Genomic DNA, 26,226 nt, shown 5'->3' on the forward strand with positions numbered 1-26,226 from the left:
TTCCTCCCTTCCTGGACTCAAAGTCCATATACTGACTGGTACAGCCAATTTTCGTATTATTTTTACATAAACGCTAGACAAGCATGTCTGCATTGCTAACCTGGATCATGAAGATGAGAGTGTACAGAATGTACGTGTGCATACGTGCATGTGTGTGTGCATAAACATTTTAATGGGTGGTCCACCATTTCAGTTCTATTTTACTAGTAAAGTATTGTATACAAACATGTGAATGCTTCTCAGCAGAAATATATATATATATATGATTTCAGATTACATCAAATCATAAAGCATCTTGTCTCTCAAATCATAAATGCCTTAGTAGAATAAACCAAAACAAAACACTGTTTAGGCATTCCCTTCAAATGTATTGTTCCAGCAAACCCAGATTTAATTAGACAAATAGCATTTTAAAGGCTACTGCTTTATAACATGGTATTCTTGAAAATGATGGGGGGGTGCAGGTAAAGCACTATTCCCATTTAGCTCTGGTAAAAAAAAATATTACACGCACTTTTTTTTCTTCTTCTTTTTTTTATTCTGGATTGAGACAATGGGGAAATCTTATTTCTTCGCAACAGTTCCAAGGCCATACTAATCAGGTGTAATTTTTAATGAACACTGACTGTTTGGTGCTCATTCAAGGTATTTCATTAGGAGGTTATTCATTTAAAATAAATGTTTCAACCATATCAAGCTGTAACCTTTCTTGAAATGTAAATGAATGGTTTAAATGAGAAGATTAATAAAGAAGGGATGTTCCAATTCCAAGCATGGCATGCTATGTATTTTTAAATTTGTCTATGCCAGATGCTGTCAGTCAGAACAAAAAACTGTCCAAGCAGACAATCTGTGCGTCTGAATGTTGATCATGTTGGAAAGTAAAGGGGGAGGGGGGAGAGAGTGTGTCAAGGATTCATGGTCCTTCATCTTTGCAGTAGAGCAAACACGTCTCTCAGTATAACGACAGACAGCTGCTTCCACTTTCTAATGTGCCCTAACTTAGATCACTGAAAGAATTGTCAGCACTCAGAGAAACACACAAAGATAACACAGCCAGCTGCCATGAAGGGGGAAACAGCACAGCTCAGAAGAAATGGGATTTGTTCCATTTGCATGATGCTGGCTCCCTTGGGCCCCTTTCTTTCAAATCCAAAGCACAAAAGACAACACTTAACATATTTGCTTAAAGATGACAACCTCATGTTGATTTCATTTGGATGTAACAGTGTCAGGATTACAGATATAAGAATATATTATATCTGTAACAGAGACTGACAAATGTATCCATCAGTGAAACTGTCTGATTCATCTGCTTATACAGCCATTTTACCATCCCAAGGGTGCCATCTAAGTAGTAACTTTAGAAGACTGAAGGTCTAATTTTATTACACCACATTTCAACCTACTAAACAATATTATTTCTAAAATAGATCATTTTTATTGGAAGTCTCCCTGATGAAAAATCCAGTAGACACCGGAGAATTTATGAACTGTATGGGTCCTTTGAACTCAATATACTGCCCATTTTAAGCAACTTTCTTTATACGCGATCAAAACCTAAGCTCAAATAACTGAAAATGAGTTAAAAACATAGATGATAATGGTACCTATTTTAACATTACATCACAGTCTGTTGCTATTTGAATACCTGCTTTTTGGCAGTCCACCACTATTTAGAGTGTTTCTTGTTAAGTTCTACATCAATAAAAGAGTTTCTTCAGTAGAAACCTCTATGAATAATTATTGCTCTTCAATACACTTTGACCAGCTATGCAATCTAATTTTTGGTTGAGGCTTTCATTGGGCACTCCAAAAGTCACATGAAAGTGACTGAAAGCCGAACACACTACTCATCGCATTGCGCTGCAGCTGCGGAAACAGAAAACCAAACTAAAGCGCGCACGTTTGCAAGATCGCCTGTCTGCAGTTTTACAGACCAGTCCCTTTTTCAATCAGACGAAACAATTAAGCCATGGTTAGAGTCTCTCTAATTTTAAATGCATTACACTGAACTGTCTGATGGCAAAAGTATCCCCCGCACCAACCCAACACCACCAAGTGACTCTGCATAATGCTCCCTATGTGAACTGCTTTGTCTAGAGGAACTCGAAACTGCTTGTTGCTATCTGCTGCCACCAAGAACTGCACTGTAATTCACTAGATTGAAGTTGTTTTGTAAAATGGAGTTAACTGCTGTACGTGGAATTTCAGCACAGCAAATGGTTACCAATCATTATTTTCAATTTGTTTAGTTTCAAGCAATGGGGCTGGTTGGGAGGAGCAGTGAGGAGGACAGGAATGAGGAGAGGAGTGAGGTCAGATACACTGGCTTGCAATGCAAGCAGTGCTAGATGGCACAGCATTAAAAGGCGAGAAAAAAAGTCTCTGCTCCAAACTGCAGTAAATCTAAGAAAAAAAAAAAAGAAAAAAACCACACACCCAAAAAACCAAACAAACCCCCAGATTTTATACACATATATAGATTTAAAAAATAAAGATTACAACATTTATAAAGGAGCACTTACTGATCAGTCGTTCTCTGTTCAACCATTACCTTACATTTTAAATACTGGAAATGGACTTCAAAGTTTCCCAAGGTAAATTGTCTCTATTCACATTTTGCCGTCATTCAAGTTTAAATTACTCTCTACTATAAGTGGTTTAGTTGTTGAACTGGAAATGGAAAAGGAACCATTTATGGACAAGTGCACATGAACAAAAATTAAGCTGTAAATATCTGGGCTGGGCCATTATTGTAGTCCAGAAATATCTGGGGCTGAAGCCCAGGATGGGCCTCACTCCTTCTGTGTTAAGATAATTGCTTAGATGATTTATAATTTACTGTTTCTATTAAAAATGGTTTAAAGTGAAATTTGGAGCCTGAATTCTAAAATGAAGAAGTCTTTGCTCTTGCTTTCATTTGTTCAGGAGGAAAAAAAGAAGCCTTTGCGGTTTTTCTCCCCTCTCCTATACTTAAGAGGTACAAAGTTCCATCACAAGGACAAAATTCACAGTTTTCTAAATTCAGACCAAAGACATGACACATACCCTTCTAGCGACAAAAATCAGAGACCATCCATGCATTCAGCTTACATTTGAGTTGCTTGGTGCTTTTACACTTCCCATCAAAATTAATTTTGAATTATTTTCCCCACATAACTACTTTTAAAAGAAAGAATGCCATAAACTGTATCAATACTTTCACAGCATATTCACTTGTCCCTGCTATTTTGAGGTGACCCTCCAGCGGGCACCCGGGAAGGACCACAGGCACCATGTCCCTCACAGGGATGTTTCTGGCTCTAGGGCTTGCTTCCCCCCTACTCGCTTCAACACAGCCCGATTTTTTTGGCTTTCAGAACAAGCTGTAAGAACCACCCATTTGACAGGATGGAAGAGAAAGGGCCAGGATACTGAGGTTTGGAAGACAACAATAAGGATATGCTTGGATGATACTAATCCTCTACTGGCAGTTAGGAAAAAAAAAAAAGATTACTCTCTCCCAGGCAGAACAGCGGGGATGGGCTCTGACTGTAAAGAGCTCTGTCATCAAAAAACTTGGTTATTTAAGACTGACCAGATACCCTAACTATATTTCCAACCTTTTTCCATGACAGCTAAAGCTTATTCTAAGAGTACCCCTAACCCTGCAGAGATCAGGTTTGTAAAGGGGTTAACCATGCCGCCCTCCAGGTGTTACACATCCCTTTTTATTGAGGTTTGTGTGTGTTGGGCAGTTTACTGCACGGCTCCAACACACAACACCAAATGAAGGAACAAGTTTGCAACCTGGGTGTATGCCAAGGTTGAAGTGACACACTAGTGACTGTCTCAGCCTCCTGGGAAAAAAATGGATTAGATGAATCACAAAACAATGTCACCATTATTTCTCCAGTAAGTTAACTATCTGTTGGCCACAGGTGGTCAAGACATAAGGAGTATGACCTAATGCTTTCACAGATTGTGCTCTGTCTTGGAAATTTTTTCCCCCATGCAACTCCATAAACTCTAATTGTCCTTAGATCAACAAAACCCCTTAGACATTTTGAAGCAATGGAAAACTTTGCATATGGGGTTGCATCAGCCTAGGAACATACTCCAGAAATCTTGCAAACTGTTCATGGGTCATTGTCAAACTTCCCTAGTGAAATTTGGTCCAGTATCACCCATAAAGCAGATACCATGCACTTCATACACCAAACAGCTTGATTATTTTATTTTAATTATTTTCAATAAAAGGTTGGAAAGCTAAATGGGAATTAAGCATAGATCTCCTGACTATAGGCTAGGTGACCTCCAAAATAAACAAACCGAAACCCTTTAACTTTTGCTGGATTATTTTTTTTTTTAGTTTTTACTTATGTTGTATAGAAACATAGAAACTCCACAATGCAGTTAAGCTTCATGGCTCAACAATAAATGTGTAGCTAAAATGCTGTATTTATGCAATTAAAAGGCACGGTTTGCCCAGAGTAACAGGCCTATCTGTTCAGCTACTCAGAGGACTTAATGAAGTCATCAGCAGGAAATACTTTTCCTCCCTCTAAAGTATACGTGCTCCAACCAAATTTCAATTCAAATTGCAAAATAATATTTTAAAGTGCTCAAGCAGAAAGTGCCCAAACTAAACCAGTACACTTTTAGGAAAAATTCTATACTTGGTTAATGACACTCTGTGCAAAAAGATTTTCTTAAATATATATTTCTCCCTAAACGTACTCACATTCGTAGACCAGAATGGTTCAGGGCATGTCTTAATTGATGGTACCAAGAATACTTGCTTTTTTGTTCTACATCAGTAAGTCTAAGGAAAATTTGAAGCAGACTACCAGATTAATTTGAATTATTGGAAAACTTCTGATTTCTGATGGTCATATACTGGACTAGAGAACCGTAGTCAAACATTTGAACTGGAGAACAAATATGACTCCACATAAATATCAACCTTAGTAACAATAGTCCATAGGAGAACAAAAAACTGTAATATGGCACTTCATGAGAGAAAAGGTTGAGCAATTGAACCTAGGCAACTGGAGTATGGTTAACTGGCTTTAATCCCACCTGAATTATTTATTACCTAGATTTTAGTACATAATAAATTTTAGTACCTGATTTTTCAAGTCTCAAATACTGTGCACTGGCTTCTGTAGTCTTTACTACAGTAAAGAGCGGTGTATACCTAAAGAAAGATTTCTACTATGTGAAGAAATAACTGTAAGTGAGCCAAATGATTATACCATAGTGGATTTGAGACTTCCATAAAGATCACCACTGGGGGAGGGGGAAGCAAACAGCATAACAAGTACAAAAGCCTTCCCCCAGATTAAAAAAGGAAAAAGAAAAGGAAAGCAAATCTCTTACTGTAGCAAAACTCCATTAATAACGAGGAATACACACAGAGATTTTATTATGCAACACGAATGGGATTCTCTTTGTAGGTGCCAGTGTTAAAACTTTCTGCAGATGGTTGTGCAGGCAGGGGGGTTATTGGCATGCCCTCTAGAGGCTGGATGTCTGGCCAAGCAACTTTTCAGCAGCCACTAATATACAGGGGAAACTACCAGAACTAGATCTGTAAGCAGTGCTTACTCTTCATTTTATTAAAGCATATTTTATGTACTCCAAGACACCATAAGTATTAATACAGCAAATGAAACCTCTAAAGGATTTCTGCCAAGTATAAATACATGCATAAACACAAGATCTAATTGAAAAAGTCTTTGCTTAATGAGCTCATGGGTGCTTTGGCACAGTGCATAAAATGTAGATTTGAAATTTTAAGACGATATTTCAATTCCCACAGTTGTGCTTTGGAATCAAAATAACGAAAAAAATGTAAAACCTATTCAGCATCAGTTCCAATCTAGGTTACTCCTACTCTAACAGAGCCACACCCTACAAATAACAATGATAAATTTTCTTACCACCCACCTGTGTACTCATAAAGCGTGGATCTTTTTAAAGGCAAAAACATGTCAGGGTAAAACTAGGGTCAAATTTTGCATTAGCAATAGGTAAAAAGATCTAATATACCTAGTCAATCATACACTCGTTGAAATACAGCCCACAGAGCACTTAATAGCTCAGCCCAACAAGCGTATCACCAAGTAGAAGTTGGTGCACAAATGTAAATTAATAGATCTTTTTTCTTAAACCGTACATGATTTTTATCCTTATTATCTTGCTACTGACAGCAAGTAAGTCTTATTACAGCTAACTAGGAAACAAACTTGCTTGCCTCACATCCAGCATTGAACTACCTATGACACTTTAGAAATCATACACTAGTAAGTTGTATTACAACATAAAAGAAATCTCTCCTGAAAGTAGTTAACCTGTAAGAAACATGGACATACAAAGTTTCACTTCTTTCAGTGCCTTTTTAGCACATAATGAACATATTAATAGCTATCCAGCCACAGTTCTCTTGTTTAAAATATTTACAAAATACCCCAATTTGATACTGGTTGGCATATACAGTAAAAGGAAATACCACAAGGAAAATAGTTATGTTCACCTTCAAAAGGATAGTTAAATGATAAATTAACATCATTAATGAAAACCTCATTATTGCAACTACACAATACCATCGTGCCTATTCATACTTAATTTTCTTGTAGAAATTACATGATACAACACAGCATATAATCGCTTCTGATTGGGGGTAGGACAGAACCAGTCGTTAACTATGACTAAAATGACCAGTTTTCCAGTGCAGTTGTCTTCTAATTAAATTTAAGTGTGGAGCACAGTCATTGAGATATGCTATAATGATTTGCTTGGAAGTATTTTCCCTTTTGTTTTTCCCTCTCTGCTTATCAGAATACCTTACACCTTTCAAAACTAAAGCAAGGGGGGGGGGGGGGGGGGGGGGGGGGGTGCGCGCAACACAAAAACCACACTTCTGGCAGATGCCAAGGCATGTATTACCATCCTTCCGCCCACATTTGGGAATGTAGCTCATCTATTTCTTAGCTCTTCCCACTAACAGGTACTAACTCAAAGGCTCAGAACTGCACCTCAATTGCTATTTCAAAAATACAAGCTTCTTAATGACAAAGCAGACTGCCATTTTAATAGCAGCAAAATAAATACAGTTGTAGTATACAGAGATGTAGCTCAATGCCGCATCAGGCTACAGTGATTCCCATATTTACTGTCAGCAGTTGGGGGTTATACCCAAGCCCAGTTCTCCTCCAGAACAGCTTCCAGCTGAACATCCAACAACGTCAGTACTGTACCCACAAGCCGATACCTAGAAAGTCTGGCACCCCAAAAGAATATTAGGTGGGCACAAGTTTCTTCTCAGTTTCTGGTTAGTATTTTCTTTAAGATCAGACTTAGAGAAGAAATAACTTATTATATCAGAGTCTCTTATCTTTACAATGAAAGACTGCAGGTCACCTGGTAGAGGACACAACAGATATTAAAGTGATTATAGCCTTGATCTTAGTCAGAAGATAGAATTACATGTGTGTTGGTAGAGACATTAGTAAAACCATGCAGAATGGCACTTCCCTGTGTTATAGAAGTGCAGTATTTCTACATTTACTATATTTCAAATACAGAAGAGTTCCACAGTGGCAGGGTAAGACTGAGAGGCTGGGAAGGGGGGTGGGGGGCAAGGGGGCTGGGGGATGCTGATAGGCAGAGAGAGGGGGGCACGGAATGGCTTTGAAAAGCCAGGAAGGAGAGCTTCTATTTCTCTGCAATGGGTTTATATCAGCTAGGCTTAAATAATGGTATTGCAAATTAAGGCCCAGGGGAATTTGGAGCGTACAAGCGAGCTTTTGTTCACCAACCCCCAAAAGGTATGTGGGAGATTTGGGGGTTTGTTTCCATTTAAATGGCATATGTATTTCTAAAACATAAGTTAAACTATTTTGCTCTATTTACTGTATGGCCTTGCTGATCGAGTACCTGTTAGGAAAAATGCTTTTCTTAGCCAATGTAGTGACAACTCTTTATCTGTTGCTGCTTAGCACTTTCATTTACTTCCCTTCAGAACTTTTGAACAAGGAAGAAAGCAACAAATATAATGTAATAAACCTCATACAGGGCTTGAGGGTGGGGAAGACCAGAGGGGTGGGGGGAAGCAAGAGAGAAAGGAGAGCATGGCTAGAAGTCATTTGAAAGGATGCAAGCTTTCCAGTGTAAACACAGAAGCTAATTAGTGTGTTGTGATTGTAAAACATATTTGGTTATCAGAAAGCAAAATAGAAATTGGTACTAAAAAAAAATAATCTTCTGAAGTCTTTAAAGCAGGTGAACAAAAACATAGGCACATACAAACATACGCCTCTACTCTGCCCTCCCTGCACACATCCACAGATACAAAATTGGGTTAGTCCCCTGTAAATAGTCTTAGCTCCTGTAAATATATCTCAGGATTGTAGGTGTACGTTTTCACACTGTAAGATTTCTATACAAAACCAGTTTAATCTAACTCTCTCTGATTATTATTAGAAACTCATTATTTGAGGACATCTATCTTTACAGTAACTATGCACTGTTAAGGAGCACAATGCCCATAATTGTTTAAAGAAGGGGGGGTGGGGAGGGAGAAGGGGATCAGGAGGAGGGAGAAGGTAACTAAGAGAGATTCTGCAATTGAAACAGCATTATCTACTCTGCATTTTGCTCCTTGCGACATTTACCCAGTAACAAACGGAGTTTAAAGTTTCCTCTGTCCAAAATCGCAAATGAGTCATTCCTTATACCTTTATGTAACACACGTATTTTTGCCCTGATGAATTTAAAATGTATTCTTACAACAAGCAGGAAAAATCAAAAACCTTATTTACTCTATCATACAGCATTAATACCCAAACAGGGAGATTGTAGCATTTAGGAAGTACAAATGAAGCTAATGCCTACCAATTTCTGGGGAAATTCCTTATAATACCCATCACCTGGCTTGTAAGATTTGTTCTGTGCCTGAATATCCGAAGTCATTACAAATTGCAGGGACTCAGAGCCTCTGATAACTGAGCACCCAAAAGTGGAAATGCTTGCACTTGCAGAGATGCAATACTATTCGTGATGTTATCTCAGCCACTCGGAGCCTTCAAGCTCAAACTGCAGCTGCTGTAGCAGCTCTGCAACAGAAAGGAACAGTAACTTTAGCCAAAAGGACTTGCCTGGCATGAATGAAAGCATCGACTTCTACTATCTCTAAACAGCTGACGTCTTGGAAAGGGGCGGGAGGGGGTGAGGGGGTGTAGAAAAGTGTTTGCTAATTGCTCAATAAGAAAAGATCTTTCCTTAATTAGCAGTGAAATTTTTTTCGCCCAATGAATACTAGTGTCAGTTTGTCTACTCTTCTGTACCTTACGGATGATCTGCTCAGTGATGGAAGAAATACCACATTAGAACTTTTGAATTTTGAATATTTCTAAGTAGTGAAAACTTGAAAAATATTATTTGTTAAGGTATTAGTTATTCACAGCCTCTATAAGCACATGATGAGATATATTTCACCTACATTAACTTTAAAATAAAATTTTAAAAAACCTTAAAGAAAAGCTTCTCAAACTTACTTAACTACATGTCTCAACAAAGATGTTCTCTGCATATTAAGGTGTGCCTTTAATGTGACTGTTGCATTGACAAGTGCTAGGGGCCAAATAACTAGAAGTGCTTCATACCCCTCATTACACAGGATTTACTGACTTTCAGCTTCAGTTCTCTACCAACACTAACATTAACCTGAATAATAGATTAAATTTTTCAATAGGACTACCATATCAGCTAAATTAATGTTGCCACTAAAGTTTTTAAACTGAAAGTGGAAAAATACACTAGTGTTGTAGCATAAAGAACGCCTACACAGGATAGGACTATGAAATGAAATGTATGCAAGTCAAAGAAAAATATGAAAATCAAGGATTAAGAAAGGTTAATTGCTGCATGAACAGTTTCCAAAATATATTTATTTCAGCTTTTATCAAAGGCAAAGAGTAAGAAATACAGAATTACCAGAAATTCTATAGACACATGAAAAATTACTATCTTTAAAATAGAACATCTGCCTCTGAATAGTATGTTCAAAACAGGATGAGCACAGACATGTAGTTAATATAAAGCTGCAGATCTAACACTAGAAAACACAAAACCACTCAATTTTGTAAATTAAGTGTACATTCAGCTAAAGAGTTAGCAAATTTACAGTCCCCTTCCATATTAAAAATAACTGTATCTTGCTAGTTTAAACCCATCAATTTTCTGACTGAATGGGGATACCCAGTTCACAAATTATCACATGTGACTTTTAGCCTGTATTACTTTCATAAAAGCCAATGCATACTATTTAAAATTTTAATTTCTCTATTTTAATCACGCAGATGACCTATCCATTAAGTTTAAAGATCTTCAGCAAACTCTGTATGTATTTTAAATAAAACAATTTTATAGAGTGCAAGAAAGGATTCACAGAAACATATTTTCTAAACTGAGTTTACATACAGCAACATTGCACTATTCTTTTCAAGCTGCAAGAGGAAACAGAATTGTATTCATCTACTAGAGTATATTTCTACAATGCTGTATATAGTGGTGTGGTCCACAAATGCCAACAACAAGGGACTGAAAATAGGATCAATTCTTTTCCTTCTCAGAAACAATCTTGTAAGCATCTGAGTTCCCAAAGACATAAAAGAATAGTTACTTTTCTGAGATCTTTTGATATCACTCTTCATGGTGAAGCTATCCACGAGTGATGGGAAAGATCTCTTTTGAAAGTAAATGGTGCACCTTCAAGTGTGTTCAGATACATCTTTGCTGTTCCTTTCTATGTTTCTCAAGTTTTACTTGAAAAGGATGCTTGATTTTTTAAAATTTGGTTTAGGTATCACAATGGGATACCTTATATCAGTCACTGCTTGCAGACCTTATTCTTCCAGCATAGAATCTAGCTGTTTCTTTCTCTGTGTCAACACAGGAGGCTGAAGTAATCAGATAGGTCTAAAGAAGACAGAGGATGTTAACCTGCACTTTCTCAGAATCTGTGATGAGTAAGTCCATTCTTTCAACATGACCACACTGAGCCGTAAGGTATATAAATAGCTACTTTTAATCTAAAAGCACAGCTATCACAAAAACGTGTATAGCAGGACTATCTATTCATAATATTTAAAATGTCAATATTGATACTATTGTCAGGGATTAATAAATTCTGCATATAACTTTATCATTCCCATCCACCCTCTGCTGTCACTCAGTAATACAAAATAATTGTTGGCTCTTCCCCTCACTATGTCTCCAGACGAAGCGTACACACATTAACATCTGTTGTACTGTCTAGGAATATCTTTGCAGCAGTTCTCATAGTTTTATGAAGTGGTAATTCAAGCTCACTCTGTACATGTTTTTTTATTAATTACTTGCCTGTATGTTAGAATAGAGGAGACAGAGGGGGGAAATACAGATGTTATTTCCAACATAATATAAAGCAAACAGCAGTTGTTCTAAATCAGGCCAAAAAATAACCCTTGAATGAGAGCATGAAGATACATCCCTGCTGCAAACCCGTGTAACCCACCAGGTCCAGCCCCTTCTCCCATCTCCTCTCAATATGCATTTCCGAATTCCATTCGGATAAGCAGGAGTTATGAAAACATGCATTAATGTGTCCCTTAAGTATTTTATCATGCTGAAGATGAGAAACAAAAAGTTTAATTATGACCCATACCAGAGAATCATTCATTCAGACCTTGCTCAGTTAGATGTGAGACAGCTACCTTAGATCATGAAGTTTGACCACAGTATGCTCTTACTACTGGAGTATTAATGCAAATTAGATACTTATTACTGAAACCAATTTATCACCAATCTATAACCAGCTTGACACATGCAAACATTCAAAAATATCACACAAAATAGATTGTGGCATACATCTCCGTGCATTGAGCAATTCATATACAGAAAATGAACCATATGCTTTAACAAAGAGTACATAACATTAGAAGTAGAATATGAAAGGGTTAAAAACAGATAACAAAAACTCCAAGCCATATGTGATTTCAAAGAACCTGGAGCGAAAATGGACTTGCACCACCAAAGTTTGCCATCACATCAAAATAATCTCAACATTTTTGTCCACATCATTATCAGGATATCTGAAATAACAACATAGTAGCAGTAGCTGTGCTATACTTTAAAAGAACTGAGAAAATAGTTTCTCAGCAAGTTAAATAATATGACTGGTAATTACTATTTCGGCATTTCATGGTACATCAGAATACAAGCTTAACAGACTAGTAAAAAAAAAATATCAGCCAGTGACATGACAGTCATCTAGCTGCATTATTTTTAATTATAACTGAGACACCTGAAACTTTAGGTTTTTCCATATGCAGAAAAACAGTTTAAAGAACAAAGTTTTATTCTATTATTTAAATATAATAACACATGGCTGTTCTTTCTATTGTACAAATATAATAGCAATTGTAGTAAGGAGTGTTGCTTATATGATTAAACAGATAGTTCAGCATTATGATACGTTTGACAGTTACCGTTACTAGCACTATAAGAGCAGACATACAATATTGTTATTACCATACTGTGTGTGCCGATACCTCCATAGCAATATAACTCAGCAAAAAGGAAGCACAGACTCCGCATTTTCATCACTGCAGAGGTCTCCGTATGCTGTTATTCAGTGGAGCTTTGGGCAGATTACACTTTCTAGTATTCTTCCCATTCTCAAACTGGCTTGTCAAAGCCTGATCTCCCCCCATCCCACCCAGTTTCTCAAGACCCAAAGTAACCAAGACTGACCAAGTATTCCTCTTTCTATTTTACCCTTACTAGACACACAGCAAGGCCAACATCAACAGGTATTTAGAAGCAGTAGTAGTAAAGTCCACTTGTATTTAGTAGGTTGCTGCAAATACAAATTATCTTCTAAGAAACATAATACATATACATGCATTCTCTTTAACATGCAGATCAGGGGGGTGGCAGGTACAATTATTAAAGGACTGAAAGCCTTAGAATTCCTTTGACCTCCATTACAGTCTAGGACTCCTTGCTCCTTGAAGGATAAGATTGTATTTGTCGAACCTATGGTAACATATTGCAAGTGGATTTTCTCTATTCTTCTGTATTAGCTATCATACTTTAAAGGAATACAGTTTTACTAAGGGAGATGTATATGTTGTTTTGAGATTCAGAGATTTTTCTTATCTATTTAAAAAAAAAATCTTACAGAATTTTCTTTATGCTCACATTTCTCACACACTCTATAAAAATATCATTGACATAGGGTGAAAAGGTCACATGCCTCACAGAAATAAAGCCAAGTATTCCAGTAAGGTTTTTCACCTGGAAAATATTTCTATAACTAATTCTATGTATTGGAAATTGTTTTATTATTATTTTAGCAACAAAAAAAAAATCCTCCATGCCTTTTCCCAGCCTAGAGTTCCTTGAAGCGATCTTTCCCATAAGAAAGATAAGTTTTCACTTAGAGGATAGCATCTCTAGCAGCAAGAGTTTAATACTCTGCAACAATATCAGGGATACGCAATCCTGAATTTACAGCTCTTCAAATGAATTTTATAGCTATACTATTCATTTTGGATCAGATACTTATCTAAAATTCCATATATTTTGGTAGCCATAATATCTGATTTAAAACAGCTTCCAATAAGCCAAAGAATGGTACTAAAAAAAAAAAAAAAAGGGAAAAAAGAAAGAGAAAAAAGACACCAAAAAGAAGAAAAAAACCCAAAACCTGGGACCTGCAAATTACTGTAGCTCTTTACAGCTAAACTATTTTACACCAGCTAAGGATTGAGCCCAATATGCACAATTCCACTTCAAAGTTGATGTTTTCCCCACCTGCATAGACCTTTGCTCTGTTAACAACACACAAGAATTTCTAATTAGTTTATCCAAAATTCTTTTTACAGTTATTTTTATGCCTTTTCTTATCAATGACTCAGGAGGAGAAAAAAGTGCTGATTGATCAATTAGTCAAGCTTTATTGATATACAATATTCCTCAATACTTCAGAAATGTCTGCAGAACAATTTCCTCCAATCATAAGATCAATGAATCAATGTAAAACCCCAGTAATTAAATTTATCAACTCAGTATCAATACATCTGGCACTTTATGAAAGTATTATGCAAAGTTTGTTCTATTAAGGGATATATTGATTGAGGGCAAAGAGCCAAATATTTCTATTATTAGATCTAGGAATGCTAGATCAAAACTCAGTCTGTTATAAACAACATACAAATGTTTCATGTACACAGATCTCACGCTGATTCCGTACCATTAAACCCACTCCTAACAAGCAGATAAGCCTATTAATTGATGATTAAGACTACAGGAAGATCAGTCATTATATTCAATGTTTCTTGTATGCATTCATTGAAGAAACGTATTGACAGAAACCTTACAGACTAATTTTCCTCTAGGAATTATATTTTTAAAAAGAAGGAGAGCATCTACACAAAAGCAGATTTCAAACCTTGTTCATGCAGCATAAAATAGCCTTAATTAAATTTTGAAACTAAAGCTTTGCAGTCTGAAAGAGATTATCACATCTCTCTCCATTGTATACAGTAGTTATTAATTGAAAGGTGAACAATAAAGCCTAAAGATGCCATATCTGATCAGATCCATATTAAAAACCAAAACAAGGAAACAAAAACACCATCCAAGTGTTTTTTACAGTTTAATTCTTAAAGGACTAGTATACAAAGTATTCTGGAATATATTTTTAGTTGCCAACCCTTACTACATATGCGTAAGCAAATGGAGCACAAAAGTTCATGAAGCGCCATTTTATTAATTATAACAAAAAAAGAGTAGTAGGCTTTTCATACCAAGGGAAAAAAAAAAAAAAAACCCTGAATAATTTTGGGCTTTAACAAGAAAGTCTTAAAGAACATCTAATGACATAAGACTGTATTTTTTTCCCATGAACTGTATAATGAAAATAACAATAACAATACAGTCTTCATGTTTCTAAAACCTGCTAGAAAGAGAAGCAAAACTCCCTATGCTTCCACAGATGTTGCAATAAATGAAAACAATTTGATTGAGTAGTGAAGGTATCTTATTATGAAGGGGGGGAAATAGCAACAAAAACCCCAAACCCACCAGATTTGTGTAGGAGTCACATCCTGTTACAAACATCAAACAACAATGAGCCTTTATTACCATGCTATGATTGCTTCATTTCAAACATGATTAATTAGCAAGTATAACACTCACCAAAACTCCCACCACGCTGCTGTTGCTGCCTATTTGCAAATGGGTCCCTATCAAGTATTCATAAGCATATTAGTCTCATTTATGACACTGAAGAAGTCAAAGCATCCTGCTTTAAGGATGATTTAGCTCATACCTTAGCCGAATAGAAAACAAAACAAAAACCCAACAAACACCGAAACCCTCTTCTGTCAAAGGGATTCTTTGATAATCCAAACAGAAACTTCATGCAAAATGAAAAACTATTCTTAAAAGTTGCTGAACAATTGAAATGTTTGAAAATAAGTAGAGATAAAAGATCAATTTAGACTTTGTTTTGGTATTTTGTTTGTTTGGGGTTTTTATTGTGGTTTTTTTTACTTGAGATTTTGACTTGATATTCAATTTGAAATACACTGCTCCTGTTGAGAATGAAAGTATGGTTCATATGTCAAAAATGGAATCAAAAAGAGGATGAGAAGGGGAAGACACACTTAACAGGACTCTTAACTCATGTTTTAAGCTATGCAAACAGATACCTTCAAATGTACCTTACTTGCAATAAACATTACTTTGGCAGTAAAAAAAAAAAACAAAACAAAACTTTGCTTCACAGGGAGGAGAGGTGGAAACAGATCACAAACAGAGAAGAAACATGACTGAAGACAAGAGCAAAAAAAACCCCTGAATTTGCCCTCTCAAACTGAACTCTATAAATACTATCACAAAACCAAAGGAAAAAGGTTCAATTTGGAAGCAACAGCTGTATTCCTAAGCAAGAAAATATCCCTGATGAAATAAAGCACGGGCATCCTGAGAGGATCTTTAAAAGTATGAAAAGAGATGCCTGTGTGGCAAAGCTAAAGTTTCAATGTGAAAATAAAAATTAGGCAGAAGCTCTGATACCTCCTTGGTTTACCAGCTCTGTATCACAGATACTTGATGATTTTGTCACACCCAGCGCAGAGTCATTTCTAAGTGCAAATCGGTCCTACTCTCTCCAGCTTTTTCAATTTTATAAATTTGGGATCAAAAACATCAAAGCAGCTTCCACTTCGGACCTAACTTTTAGAGGATCAATGTGACAAGTCACTGCTTGATAGATGTTTCTCTTGATAAACGACTTGTTCAAAAGAGACATTGTAGCTTTCATTTCCTGACCACAACACACTTTTAATTTGCAACAGCAGAGCTGCTGGAGTGTGACTAGTTCCCACTTTCCAGCCTTTCAGGATTGTGGCACTGTCAGGCCACATACATGGGCAAAACAAAAACTCAGAAAGAGGTGCATCCGCAACAAGAATTGTAGCAAAACTTTTCCTCAAACAGGAACCTGATTATGTTTGATTTCTCCTAACAGTGGGCTTTTAAACTCCCTTCCCAACCACATCCTATCCCTAACATTTTAGGAAAGGGGGGAAGTGAGGAGAAATCATATTTGGAAATATATACTTAAGTGCCATAGAATGTATATAGCTGCCTAATAGTATCATGTTGATTATACATATATATATTACTGCTACTATGATTATTATTATTATCTGGGAATAGCATTTAACAGTCCAAACTGTCCACACCATCCAATTTCAGCTCTCAGCATACTGTCCGATTCCCAATTTAAAATTTATAAATGTAATATCCTCCTCATCACAAGCAGCAGTCCAATCTGCTCTGAATATATATTACAGCTTTAACATCACAGAGGGAAATCTCCCATCTGGCAATCACATTTGCTCCAACAGCTCTAGAAAAAAAAAAAAAAAAAAAAAAAAAAAAAAAAAGGGAGAAAAAAGAAAGAAAAAAAATGTTCTGCTCTTGCTCGCTCTCCTCCTTAAAACATTTCTCAGGGCAAATTATGTGCATCTAAAATAAACAGTTGCCTTATTGATCGCTTCAAAGTCAACAAGTTCTACATGCAAAACGCAATCAGATCACTCGCATCATATAGCACCCAGGATATGTTTAGCAATATAGTCACCTACAGCACCAAAATAGGAGTGTACGTTGTGCAACTGCTCTCTCAATTTCTTTCTTGCATTCAGATATGTTATTACGAGAGATCATCAGCCACACACGCCAGACCTCCCCCTTATCCCAAACACACACACACGCGCACGCACACACACTCTCTCTCCTAGGGTCTCTCTCCATCCTTATTTGTTGCTACCAAATGCAATTAAAAGTGAACGTACCCCCTTTTTGGTTGCAGAAAACAGACTAATAGTCACTTCTGTTGTTAGTTCCTTAACCTTAATTGCATACCTAGAGGTGTATCTACTGCACCAGAAGGAGATCTACTGAAATTCCCCATGCTCCATTTTATCTGACTTTTTTGGAGGAGAGGGCAGCGTGGGGGGCTGGAGAGTGACCGTTAAAATGAAGCTAGTTTCAACACCTGATTATTTCATTCTGTTACACATTGAGAACAGAGCAGTGGGAACCAGACACTTGTAAACTGAGCATAAAATGCACTTATTATACAATATTAAACATTCGGCCACAACAGTAATTTTGTTTGTTTACATGCAAAACATTCCCTCACCCCACATCAGTTAAAACCTCTAGCAGATGATTATGCTGAAAGTAAGAGAGGGAAAAGCAGCTGGAGTTCAAATATATACTAAAAAACTATTAGTTTGCACAAGGAAAAGAAGCATTTTAGGCATGTATGCATGAGTATGTAGACGTATAGGTGTATATATTCATTGCTACACATTTTTGCCTTCTCCGGCCACTGAGTTTTTCTAAATTACATACCACTGGAGTTCAGTGGTGTATATAGTGCACTGCTAGTAACATGCAACTTTAGATTTTACAACTGAGATCAATACAACGGACAAAACTAATGCTACAATCGAAGCAGAAATTATAAACAAATGATAGCAAGAGAAAAAAATGCTCCTATATATATACACAAGTGAAAATATACTATTAAACATTAGCTATTTATTACAAAATATTTGCATGCAGAGTCCTCAGTGCGTTATCATGCTATTTAAATTTGTCTTTGCTATTTAGATGCAAAGGAAGTAGATCCCAAAACGGACATACCATAAACACTGGTGCTACTGATCATTTCTTGCTGGCAGCACAAAAAGCTGAATTGGATTTTTCACAAGCAGGAATTCCAAAGGTTGCTTTTCATTAAAGCCACTTTTCCTCTCAGCTATCAAATGTCACTGCCTTGAAACGTGGGCCCTTTCGTCAGGTATTCATTTAACCTACATGCATATAATTAAGTGGGAAAGCAACATCAACAAAAAGGGGATCTCAGATCACAAGAGAAGAAAGAAAGGGGGGAAAAAAAGCACATGACCAGGAATGCAAGTCCATGTCAATTTCACTCACTCCCATTGAAACTAACAAGAGCTCCAGGGAGGATAGTAATAGGATCAGTGGATTGTATATACCATTAAATTATACATCTTTCTCTCCCTTCCGAGCCAACAATACGCCCACCACGCTGTACCCCCTCCAAGATGATGTGCTTACATTTCACTGCAACAGCTCCTCTGACATATCCGTGCCTCCCCCCCCCCAGTCAAGCCACAGCAATTTTAACCTAACTTTTGTTTTGTGAGATTATTTCCACTTATTTGCTCAGAAGTTAGTTGCCTCAAAGTCCAGCCCCGCGTTACCTGCAGTTTATTGTTTTCAATGCAACTTAAAAATAAATCCAATTAGGAGGAGGAGGAGGAGGAGGTGGGGAGGGAGCTTGCAATCGCGAACTCTTAATCTGCCTACTATTGTTGGCAACGATCAAGGAAGAAAAAACATGCACTGCGATTGTATATCTGTACTTTCCAGACTACGATTAGGAAAGCAGAGCGGAGTGTTTAGTATCAGAAAACGACTGCAAATTAGGCAAAATATTTAGGGCACGAGCAGGCGATTAAAAAAAAAACCAGCAACAAAAAACAAAACAAAAAAAACCACCAAAAAACCCCACGCGGCTCTTTCGCAGAGCTTTAAGATTAAATAAAATTTCAAACGATGGTAGAAAGACTGGGGCTGGGGGGGGGGGGGGGGGGGGGAGGGGGGGGGGGCGCGAGAAAGATCCTCTTACCTGGAGATTTGGTACAACAACCCGATAGGTTAGAGTAGCATCGATCCGCTGTGTTTGCTGATGAATGGGGGCTCGGGTTAAGTGAAGGTGCCTATGATTTGAAATCATTCCAAGTTTTTGAAGGGAAGACTGACTGCAGCCTCTGCCATGTTGGAATTTCAAACCCAAAACAGCTGCTTTGCAAGGAGCCAGCATGCCAGCAGCTGGACGCCTGCGCAGAGCGCCGCCGAGCCAAATTCAAATCACTTTCACGCGAAGAGCCAAAGATCAGTTTTCAAAGGGGGAGCGGCGCGGGGGGCGGGGGGCGCTCCGCGGCACTGCGCGCCGGGGCCGCCGCTTCCCGCGGGGGGCAGCGGGGCGCTCGCGCAGCGGCCCCGCTCCCGCTCCCCGGGGCGGCGGGACGGGGCACGGGCCCCCTCGGCGGCGGCGGCCGGGCTCCCTCCCGGGCGCGGCGGCGCTCCGCGGCGCGGGGCGGCGGGGGAGGGCCGGGGCCTAGCGGCGGCCCGCACCCGCGGGGCAGGGAGCCGACGCGAAGGTTGCCGCGGCCGCCCCCTCTCCGCTCCGCCGCGGCCGCCCCGCGCTTCCCCGCCCGGGGCCGGGGAGCGTCCCGGCTCGGCCGGCGGCGGCCTGCGCGGCTTCCCTCGCCGGCCGGCTTCCGCGCCGCGTCTCCGGGCGGCCGGTGCCGGGGCTCACTGGCCGCCGCCGCCTGAGGAAAATGGCCGGAGTGGAAGTGCCCCGCGCGCCGGCGGGCTCGTCCCGGCCCGGGCGGCGGCCAGCGCCCCGCAGACGTGCCCCGCGCCGGCGCTGGCTCCCGGGGAGCGCCGGCCGCTGCCCGCCGGAGCCTGGCCGCTAGCAGCCGCGGCGAGGCATTCCCGGTAGCCGGCAATGGCTGAGGGGCCCCGGCAGCCACACCTCCCTCTGCCCGCACTTCCCCAGCCCCGGCTCGGCGGGGGATGGCAGGGAGCCAGCTACCCCGGCCCACAGCTGCCGGGGACTCCCCTTGCATAAGAGGGATTCCCCGGGGGGCCGTTAGACGGCCTTTACAGCCTCTTTATGCTGGCAGGGAAGGCATAAAGTGGCCACACAGCACAAATTGGGCCCTCCCTCTCGTACACCGGTAATGCTGCCTCTCGCAAACAGGTCTTTCTCCAGCGTGGCCGACCCGCCGTGCCGGTCTCACGGGCACCCTGCTCCCTCCGCACGCCCGCGCCTGCCTCCCCGCTACCGCAGCTGCGGAGAGGGGAGCCAGGGGCTTCCCACGGGACGGACTTGCGTTCCTGGTTTTACACCTGATGAGGCGATCAGAGCATCTTTACCATTTCTTTTAGGGGGGAAGAAGCCACGCTGTCCAGATGCTGCTCGAGCTCTGGCTCGGGGTCCCTCCCAGAGCGGTTTAGCTTCCTCCCTTCCCAGCCCTGCTGAGGAGTTAAGGCCAGCTTGGAAGGGCTGTTTGTCCATCCTGGATGTGGAAGAGATGGATTACATTTTTCTAGGAAAACGGGAAGATGCAGTGGGACTATGGGCTCTGGAGGAGGCAGAGGAGACCAGTGCCAGGGGGTTAGCATCTGGAGGGAGCAGGAATGGGCTGTTTTCCTGGCCGTTTTCCTTTTCAGTAATACAGTAGGCCGAAATAAAACTCACAAGTAGCTGCCAGCAGGAGCTACTGTGAGCTGTCAGCCAGTCCCTATCTTACCAGGTAATGGAAAAGAGAGGAGAGCAAGGCCTGTCGGATTGATGTGGTCCATGAAGTGATTCGGTCAACCCAAAATTATTTTCACCAGCTGAAGACTCTTTTGGGAGGCCTGAGCCCTCTGGGTAACAAAGCTGTGCCTAGAGAGACTGGAAATAAAAGGACAGAGCAAAATGGCTAGACAAACTTTGGCTTGTTAAGGATACAGAAGGTGTTCCTAGCTTGCTTGGGCATCTAGGGGTAACGCTAGTGCTAACGACGGTGCTGCTACGTAAGGAGAGCACTGCTAGTGGAATAACAAGGTGTTCTGAAGCAAGGAAGTTGGTTCTGGAGCAGCAAAACTGCTTGTGCTTCCCGTCATGTCCCAATGAAAACGAAACATACATGTAGAAACAGTTTAACTGGATGTTAGAACTTGCAACAGAAGTCTATAGAAGCCACCTTTTCCCTGCCCTCAGCACTGGGTGACTATAAGCAATGGGCCCGTAGCCTGGATCAGCCCATTACCTGTGCAGATAGCCACCCGTTGTCCTTTCTACAAGAGCTACTGGATATTAAGTGGCAGCTTTGGCATTAATGCAGGCAGACGACTGTTCCAAATGCAGGCAGCGTGTCAGTAGCTTATGTTGCTCACTAATTTGACCAAACTATACATATTACACTTAGTAATCTCCGATGCTGAAATCTGCAACACAGCATATTGCCTCTGCTAGTGTTGCCAGCACCAAGCACTGCAAATAAGAAGTGAAGGTCTCAAGGTCATGAGCTTGGTCTAAAAATCATATCATTAAACACAAAAATGACTCTTTTTGTCTTTGCTTTTTCATACATCTGGATTCCTTCTCCCGTGGCACTATGCACTTTTTCTCTCAAGCGAAAGATGAGTTTCTTACACAACTACAGAGCTCCATGACTTGTAGATGCAGGAAAACAATGGCAACTATCATAAGGCATTATTAGACAAGCACCAGAGCTTTTGAAATTTTTTGACCAGTGAAGAATATATTTATCAGTCTTAGTATTGTATTAACCTCAGTATTTTCATTTTATATACCTGTATTTTTCTTCCCTTCAGGCTTCTCATGCCACATTAAAATAGCCTGACTTGAAACAGTAGATATGCAGTGTATGTTTGTATGGGTCGACATTCACCTCTGTGCAGGTCAGCATAAGGCTTATGTACCATATTAAGTCCTTATTTTGAGGTTTGAATTAGGCTGAAGTGAAGGCCTTGTTCAGCTCATCTGTACATGGATGAATTCCACTCTTTGTTTAAAATGCCACCAAACAGTCCTGATCCTTTTGAATGGGAAATTCTCACAGACTTTCAAAATGGGAATGTTACTTTGAGCCTATTTCAACATCTAGGTGAAACGTTCACAATGAAATTCAAAACCACATGAAACCCGCCTGGTTTCAGGTTTTGTTACAAACTCCAAACTCAGACCAGGCTCTGTGAAAGTTCACAGAGCTTTTCAGCAAATCTAGATTAGTAACATTTAAACCATTTGAATTGTGAAAACAAAACAAAAGAAACAAAAATCCCAGAAAACAAAGAACAAGAACATCTAACTATGCTACTGCAACCGTTCTCCCAGGGATGCTCATGTGATGCATGTGGACTTTGCAGTTACCACTTAGTATATCTAGTAAAGGTTTTTAAAAGCTATAATAAAAACAACGGTGGTCTGTGAAATAGCCTTTAGTGCCTTTACATTAATTACACGGATTTCATTTGTAAATGGGAGCAAGTTTTCAAAGTGGCAGACAATGCCAGAGTTCTTTTGATGCTGACAGTTTGGCAGCATCTGTGCTCCCCTTGTGTGCTGGCAGTACAGACCTCCAGGGCAGGGCCTCCTGCCTGCCTTCCTCCCTCTGTGCTGGGGAATCCCTTCAGTCTCCAACTCTCAGACCTCACATGTGGCAACTGCCGCTATAGTCGTCTGCTACGATGTGCTGCAATAAACAGCCTTCAAGTGCCTTTTTTTTGGAGTTGTGATCATTGGTGAATACAGACTACTTTCTTCCTTTGTTAGGAGCACAACCTGTTTAAGAGCTCTGGCAGCTCAAATCAGATATTCATACCACCTGGATCCCCATCGAGCAGCTGAGGTGGCTCCAGATGCCACATGCTGGGACATTTCCAGAATGTGTGTGGCAGGACAGACCATCATGGGCCTCCCTTATCGGGTGGGAAATGCTACCCCTTCTCTCTCTCACTGGAGTGCTTAGTCACAGAAACCTCAGTCTCTGTAGCTAAGGTTCACTTACTACCTTTCAGGACCACCTTTTTGTGTGTCAGCATGAGTGCAGTGACTGCTTTGGCTTGCCTGTGCTGAGACTCCAAGAGGCAATGACACCTCTGTGGTCCTTAAAGTATTGATAAATACAGATCAGAAGTAATTGTCTCTTTCTTGCATACAGGCAACCAACACTGAGTTGAATGAATGCTCTAAACAAGCCCCATAGCAAACAGTGGGGCAATGGTCAAGCACAGAGAGGGAAATGCATTCCAAGTATTAATATTACTTGTTGCTTCCATGTTCTTCCCAGGAGATTGGAAGGGATGAAATCCTCCCTTTTAGCTGCACCACTGTTCTGCACAGTTGGACTGAAGCTTCAAACAGGTCCAAGCCCTAGGTCAGAGACTAAACCAGAAACACATAATGTCTTCCTGGACTTGTTTAGCACACAGAATGATGGCTTAGGTGCTGGGCAGTACCTAGTATCACAAAACATCACTTGACTAAAGGTCATATTTAATGTAATTCCTGCCTGTGTCAGAAAGAAAAACTTTATATACAGACTACATCTATCTGTAGGGGCACTTTTTGCATCTTTGCTGGGCTGATGTAAAAACTGGTAACTTTTACAACTTGTAACCACTTTGGGTTAGATTCTGGGGTTTTCTAAAGATTGCGTTTCTGATATTTTTGTTGTATTGTCTGTTTGTGCCTGCTTCTGTGGAATGGGAAAGGATCACCTTGATTTCAGTGAGATTTCTAGCCAAAACCCTTTATCGGTCATTCTCTACAATCTCGCTGAATATTTGATGCTTTTGGCATCAAAAAACTATTGGTCTCTGAAGTAATTTCCATTTTCCATTTTAGTCCTAAAGGAGAAATTGTTCACAATATCCAACAAAAATTTTCATTTAGCAAGTGCCCTGTATAACAGAACAATATATAGTTGGTTGTCACATAAACATCTGACGAGACCTATGCCTTCTGGTGTTTCTTGAATTTTGAGTGCTTAATATTTTTACTTTGGTAGCAAATGCATTTTTAATACAATTTGTCCATTTTTTTAAAAGCAAACTTTAATACATAAAGTCCCTCTTGGGGAACTGTAGGAAGGAGTTGAATGGTTTTAGGGGTTTTGTTCTCCATCTTCTTTTATTTTTCACTGTGTTGTTCATTAACTGGATAAGAAACGCACTAATCTCTGTCATTTACCTTAACAAACACAATAATAACTTGTTCTCCTCACTTAAAATTACCTCTCCTCATTTGAATTAGAGGAGGATGAGGTGCCCACATGAGGCCAGTAGGATTCAGAGACATGTGACAGTGACAACGGAATACTAAGGCACAGGAATGACAAACACATTTCTTTTTTTCTGTCTCTAACTCCTTTTTTCCCTTACAAGTACTATCTTTGCCTTGGTGCTAGCACCTTTCTCATTCCTTCCCTGATTCCAGGCCTCAATCACAATCCTTCCCATTTGCCCCCCTGTCTAGTGCCAGTCTCATTCATAAGTCCTTGTCCACAACCATCATTGCATCTTTTGACCTTTGACTTGTGCATTTTTCCAGTGCCCGAACACATTTTCCTTTGGTTTTTTATCCCCTTCCTTGATGGTCTCCCTTTTCTGAATTCCAGTCAAGCTGCTTCTTATTCCATGTTGTCTGGTGATTTGCAGGAAGAAGGCCAAGAACATCTGATAGACACCTTTATTCTCTTTGTATTTAACACCACTGGCAATTGAAAAGAGAAATCTGAGAGCAAGTCCTGCTCAGATCTGCAAGCCCCAGGAAAGAATACATCCACTGCAGACAGAATCTTTGAAGAAGCTGGTAAGTGAAATATGCAAACAATTTTACAGAAGATCAGATTTCTCCAGACTGAGGAAGACCTTCATAGGCTGGTGAAAGAGGAATATCCCTTCCTAAGTTGAGTCCCACTACAAGCAAGTAGTCAACAAAATATTTCAAAAATTTCCTAACATGAGCAAAATAGATTTTCCCTCAGTGCATTCTGAGAAACAGCTGACCATATTTGCTGAAAGTTTTGAAAAAATAGCCCAAGGCAGACATTTGGCATGAAAATTGCTGCCCAGTGGTTTATGTTTGACAAAGTTACAAGCAACTGGAAAAAGGTTCTTGCAATGAAACCTTGACTCTAAGTATCCCACTGTAAGAGCCTACAATTAATGATTACCAATAACAAAAATGTATTTTACTTAATGCTTAATAATTAATGACTTAATTTAGTTGGTACCTAGAAAGAAATTGTCACTTTTTGTAGGAAAAGGAGTGGTGAAAATTAAACAATGGTATGCTTACAAAATTGTAATTTTGTCCTCCAAGTGCTTTTTCTAAGCACTTTATATGCTCTTCTCAGAAACATTTATTATCTCATCTCCAAATGCACATTATAATATCTCTCATTTACCCTACAAATGAATGGAATTAACTTTGGAATCAAAGGAAAGAAAAACATTTAGCAGAACACGGGAATTGCTCAAAATTGCACCTACGCACAGAAAAAAGTTTACTTAACAGATTACATGCTATAGGATCTGCACATCTAATAAAATATCCACAGGGCTTTATTTACTGTTGCTTTAGGAACAGGCTTTTACCCACTTTTTCTCTTTTGATGAGTAAAAGTTCCTTTACTCTTAGACAAATATCTTGCTCTAAGCACAGAATAAAATTCTTTTTGTAGTAAAATTAAGACAACGTTTATGGTTCTTATTGGTTTATACATTGTCTTTAGTTTTGAGACGGGTGTATTTAAGTCATGAAACAACATTATCAATCTATCTGTACAGTCAGCTCTAAAGTTTTTCAAACAAGTGAGACATTTTAAACTATTCTTGCTAGGGGTTGATCTTTAAGAATGTCATGTTTATGAGACTTAATCAAATACTCAAAATAAAATACCTTTCCAACATGCAAAAGCTCCAACACCAGAAAAGCATACCATACATTTTTGAAGAAGAAAAAGAAAACTATTCAAACATCTCTATTCAGATCAT

General features: G+C 39.5%; 1 protein-coding gene across 4 annotated transcripts in view; it reads right to left on the bottom strand.

Moving 5' to 3' along the window:
- FIGN (fidgetin, microtubule severing factor) overlaps positions 1 to 19,571 on the bottom strand; it is a 106,465-nt gene extending 86,894 nt beyond the window's left edge. For 2 of the 4 annotated variants that reach the window (XM_040604089.1, XM_040604088.1), the window contains exon 1: positions 19,274 to 19,571. Coding sequence is in view for 1 of the 4 variants with exons in the window: in XM_040604087.1 (XP_040460021.1) it covers positions 18,259 to 18,283 (25 nt within the window). In the remaining 3 variants the exon portion in view is untranslated. Of the gene's footprint in view, positions 1 to 18,258; positions 18,425 to 19,273 lie in introns of those variants that run through there. The other 2 variants (XM_040604087.1, XM_040604090.1) reach the window with 1 other exon arrangement.
- Positions 19,572 to 26,226: the final 6,655 nt, after the last annotated feature.

The sequence above is a fragment of the Falco naumanni genome, chromosome 8 (assembly GCF_017639655.2).
Source record: "Falco naumanni isolate bFalNau1 chromosome 8, bFalNau1.pat, whole genome shotgun sequence".
NCBI lineage: Eukaryota > Metazoa > Chordata > Aves > Falconiformes > Falconidae > Falco > Falco naumanni.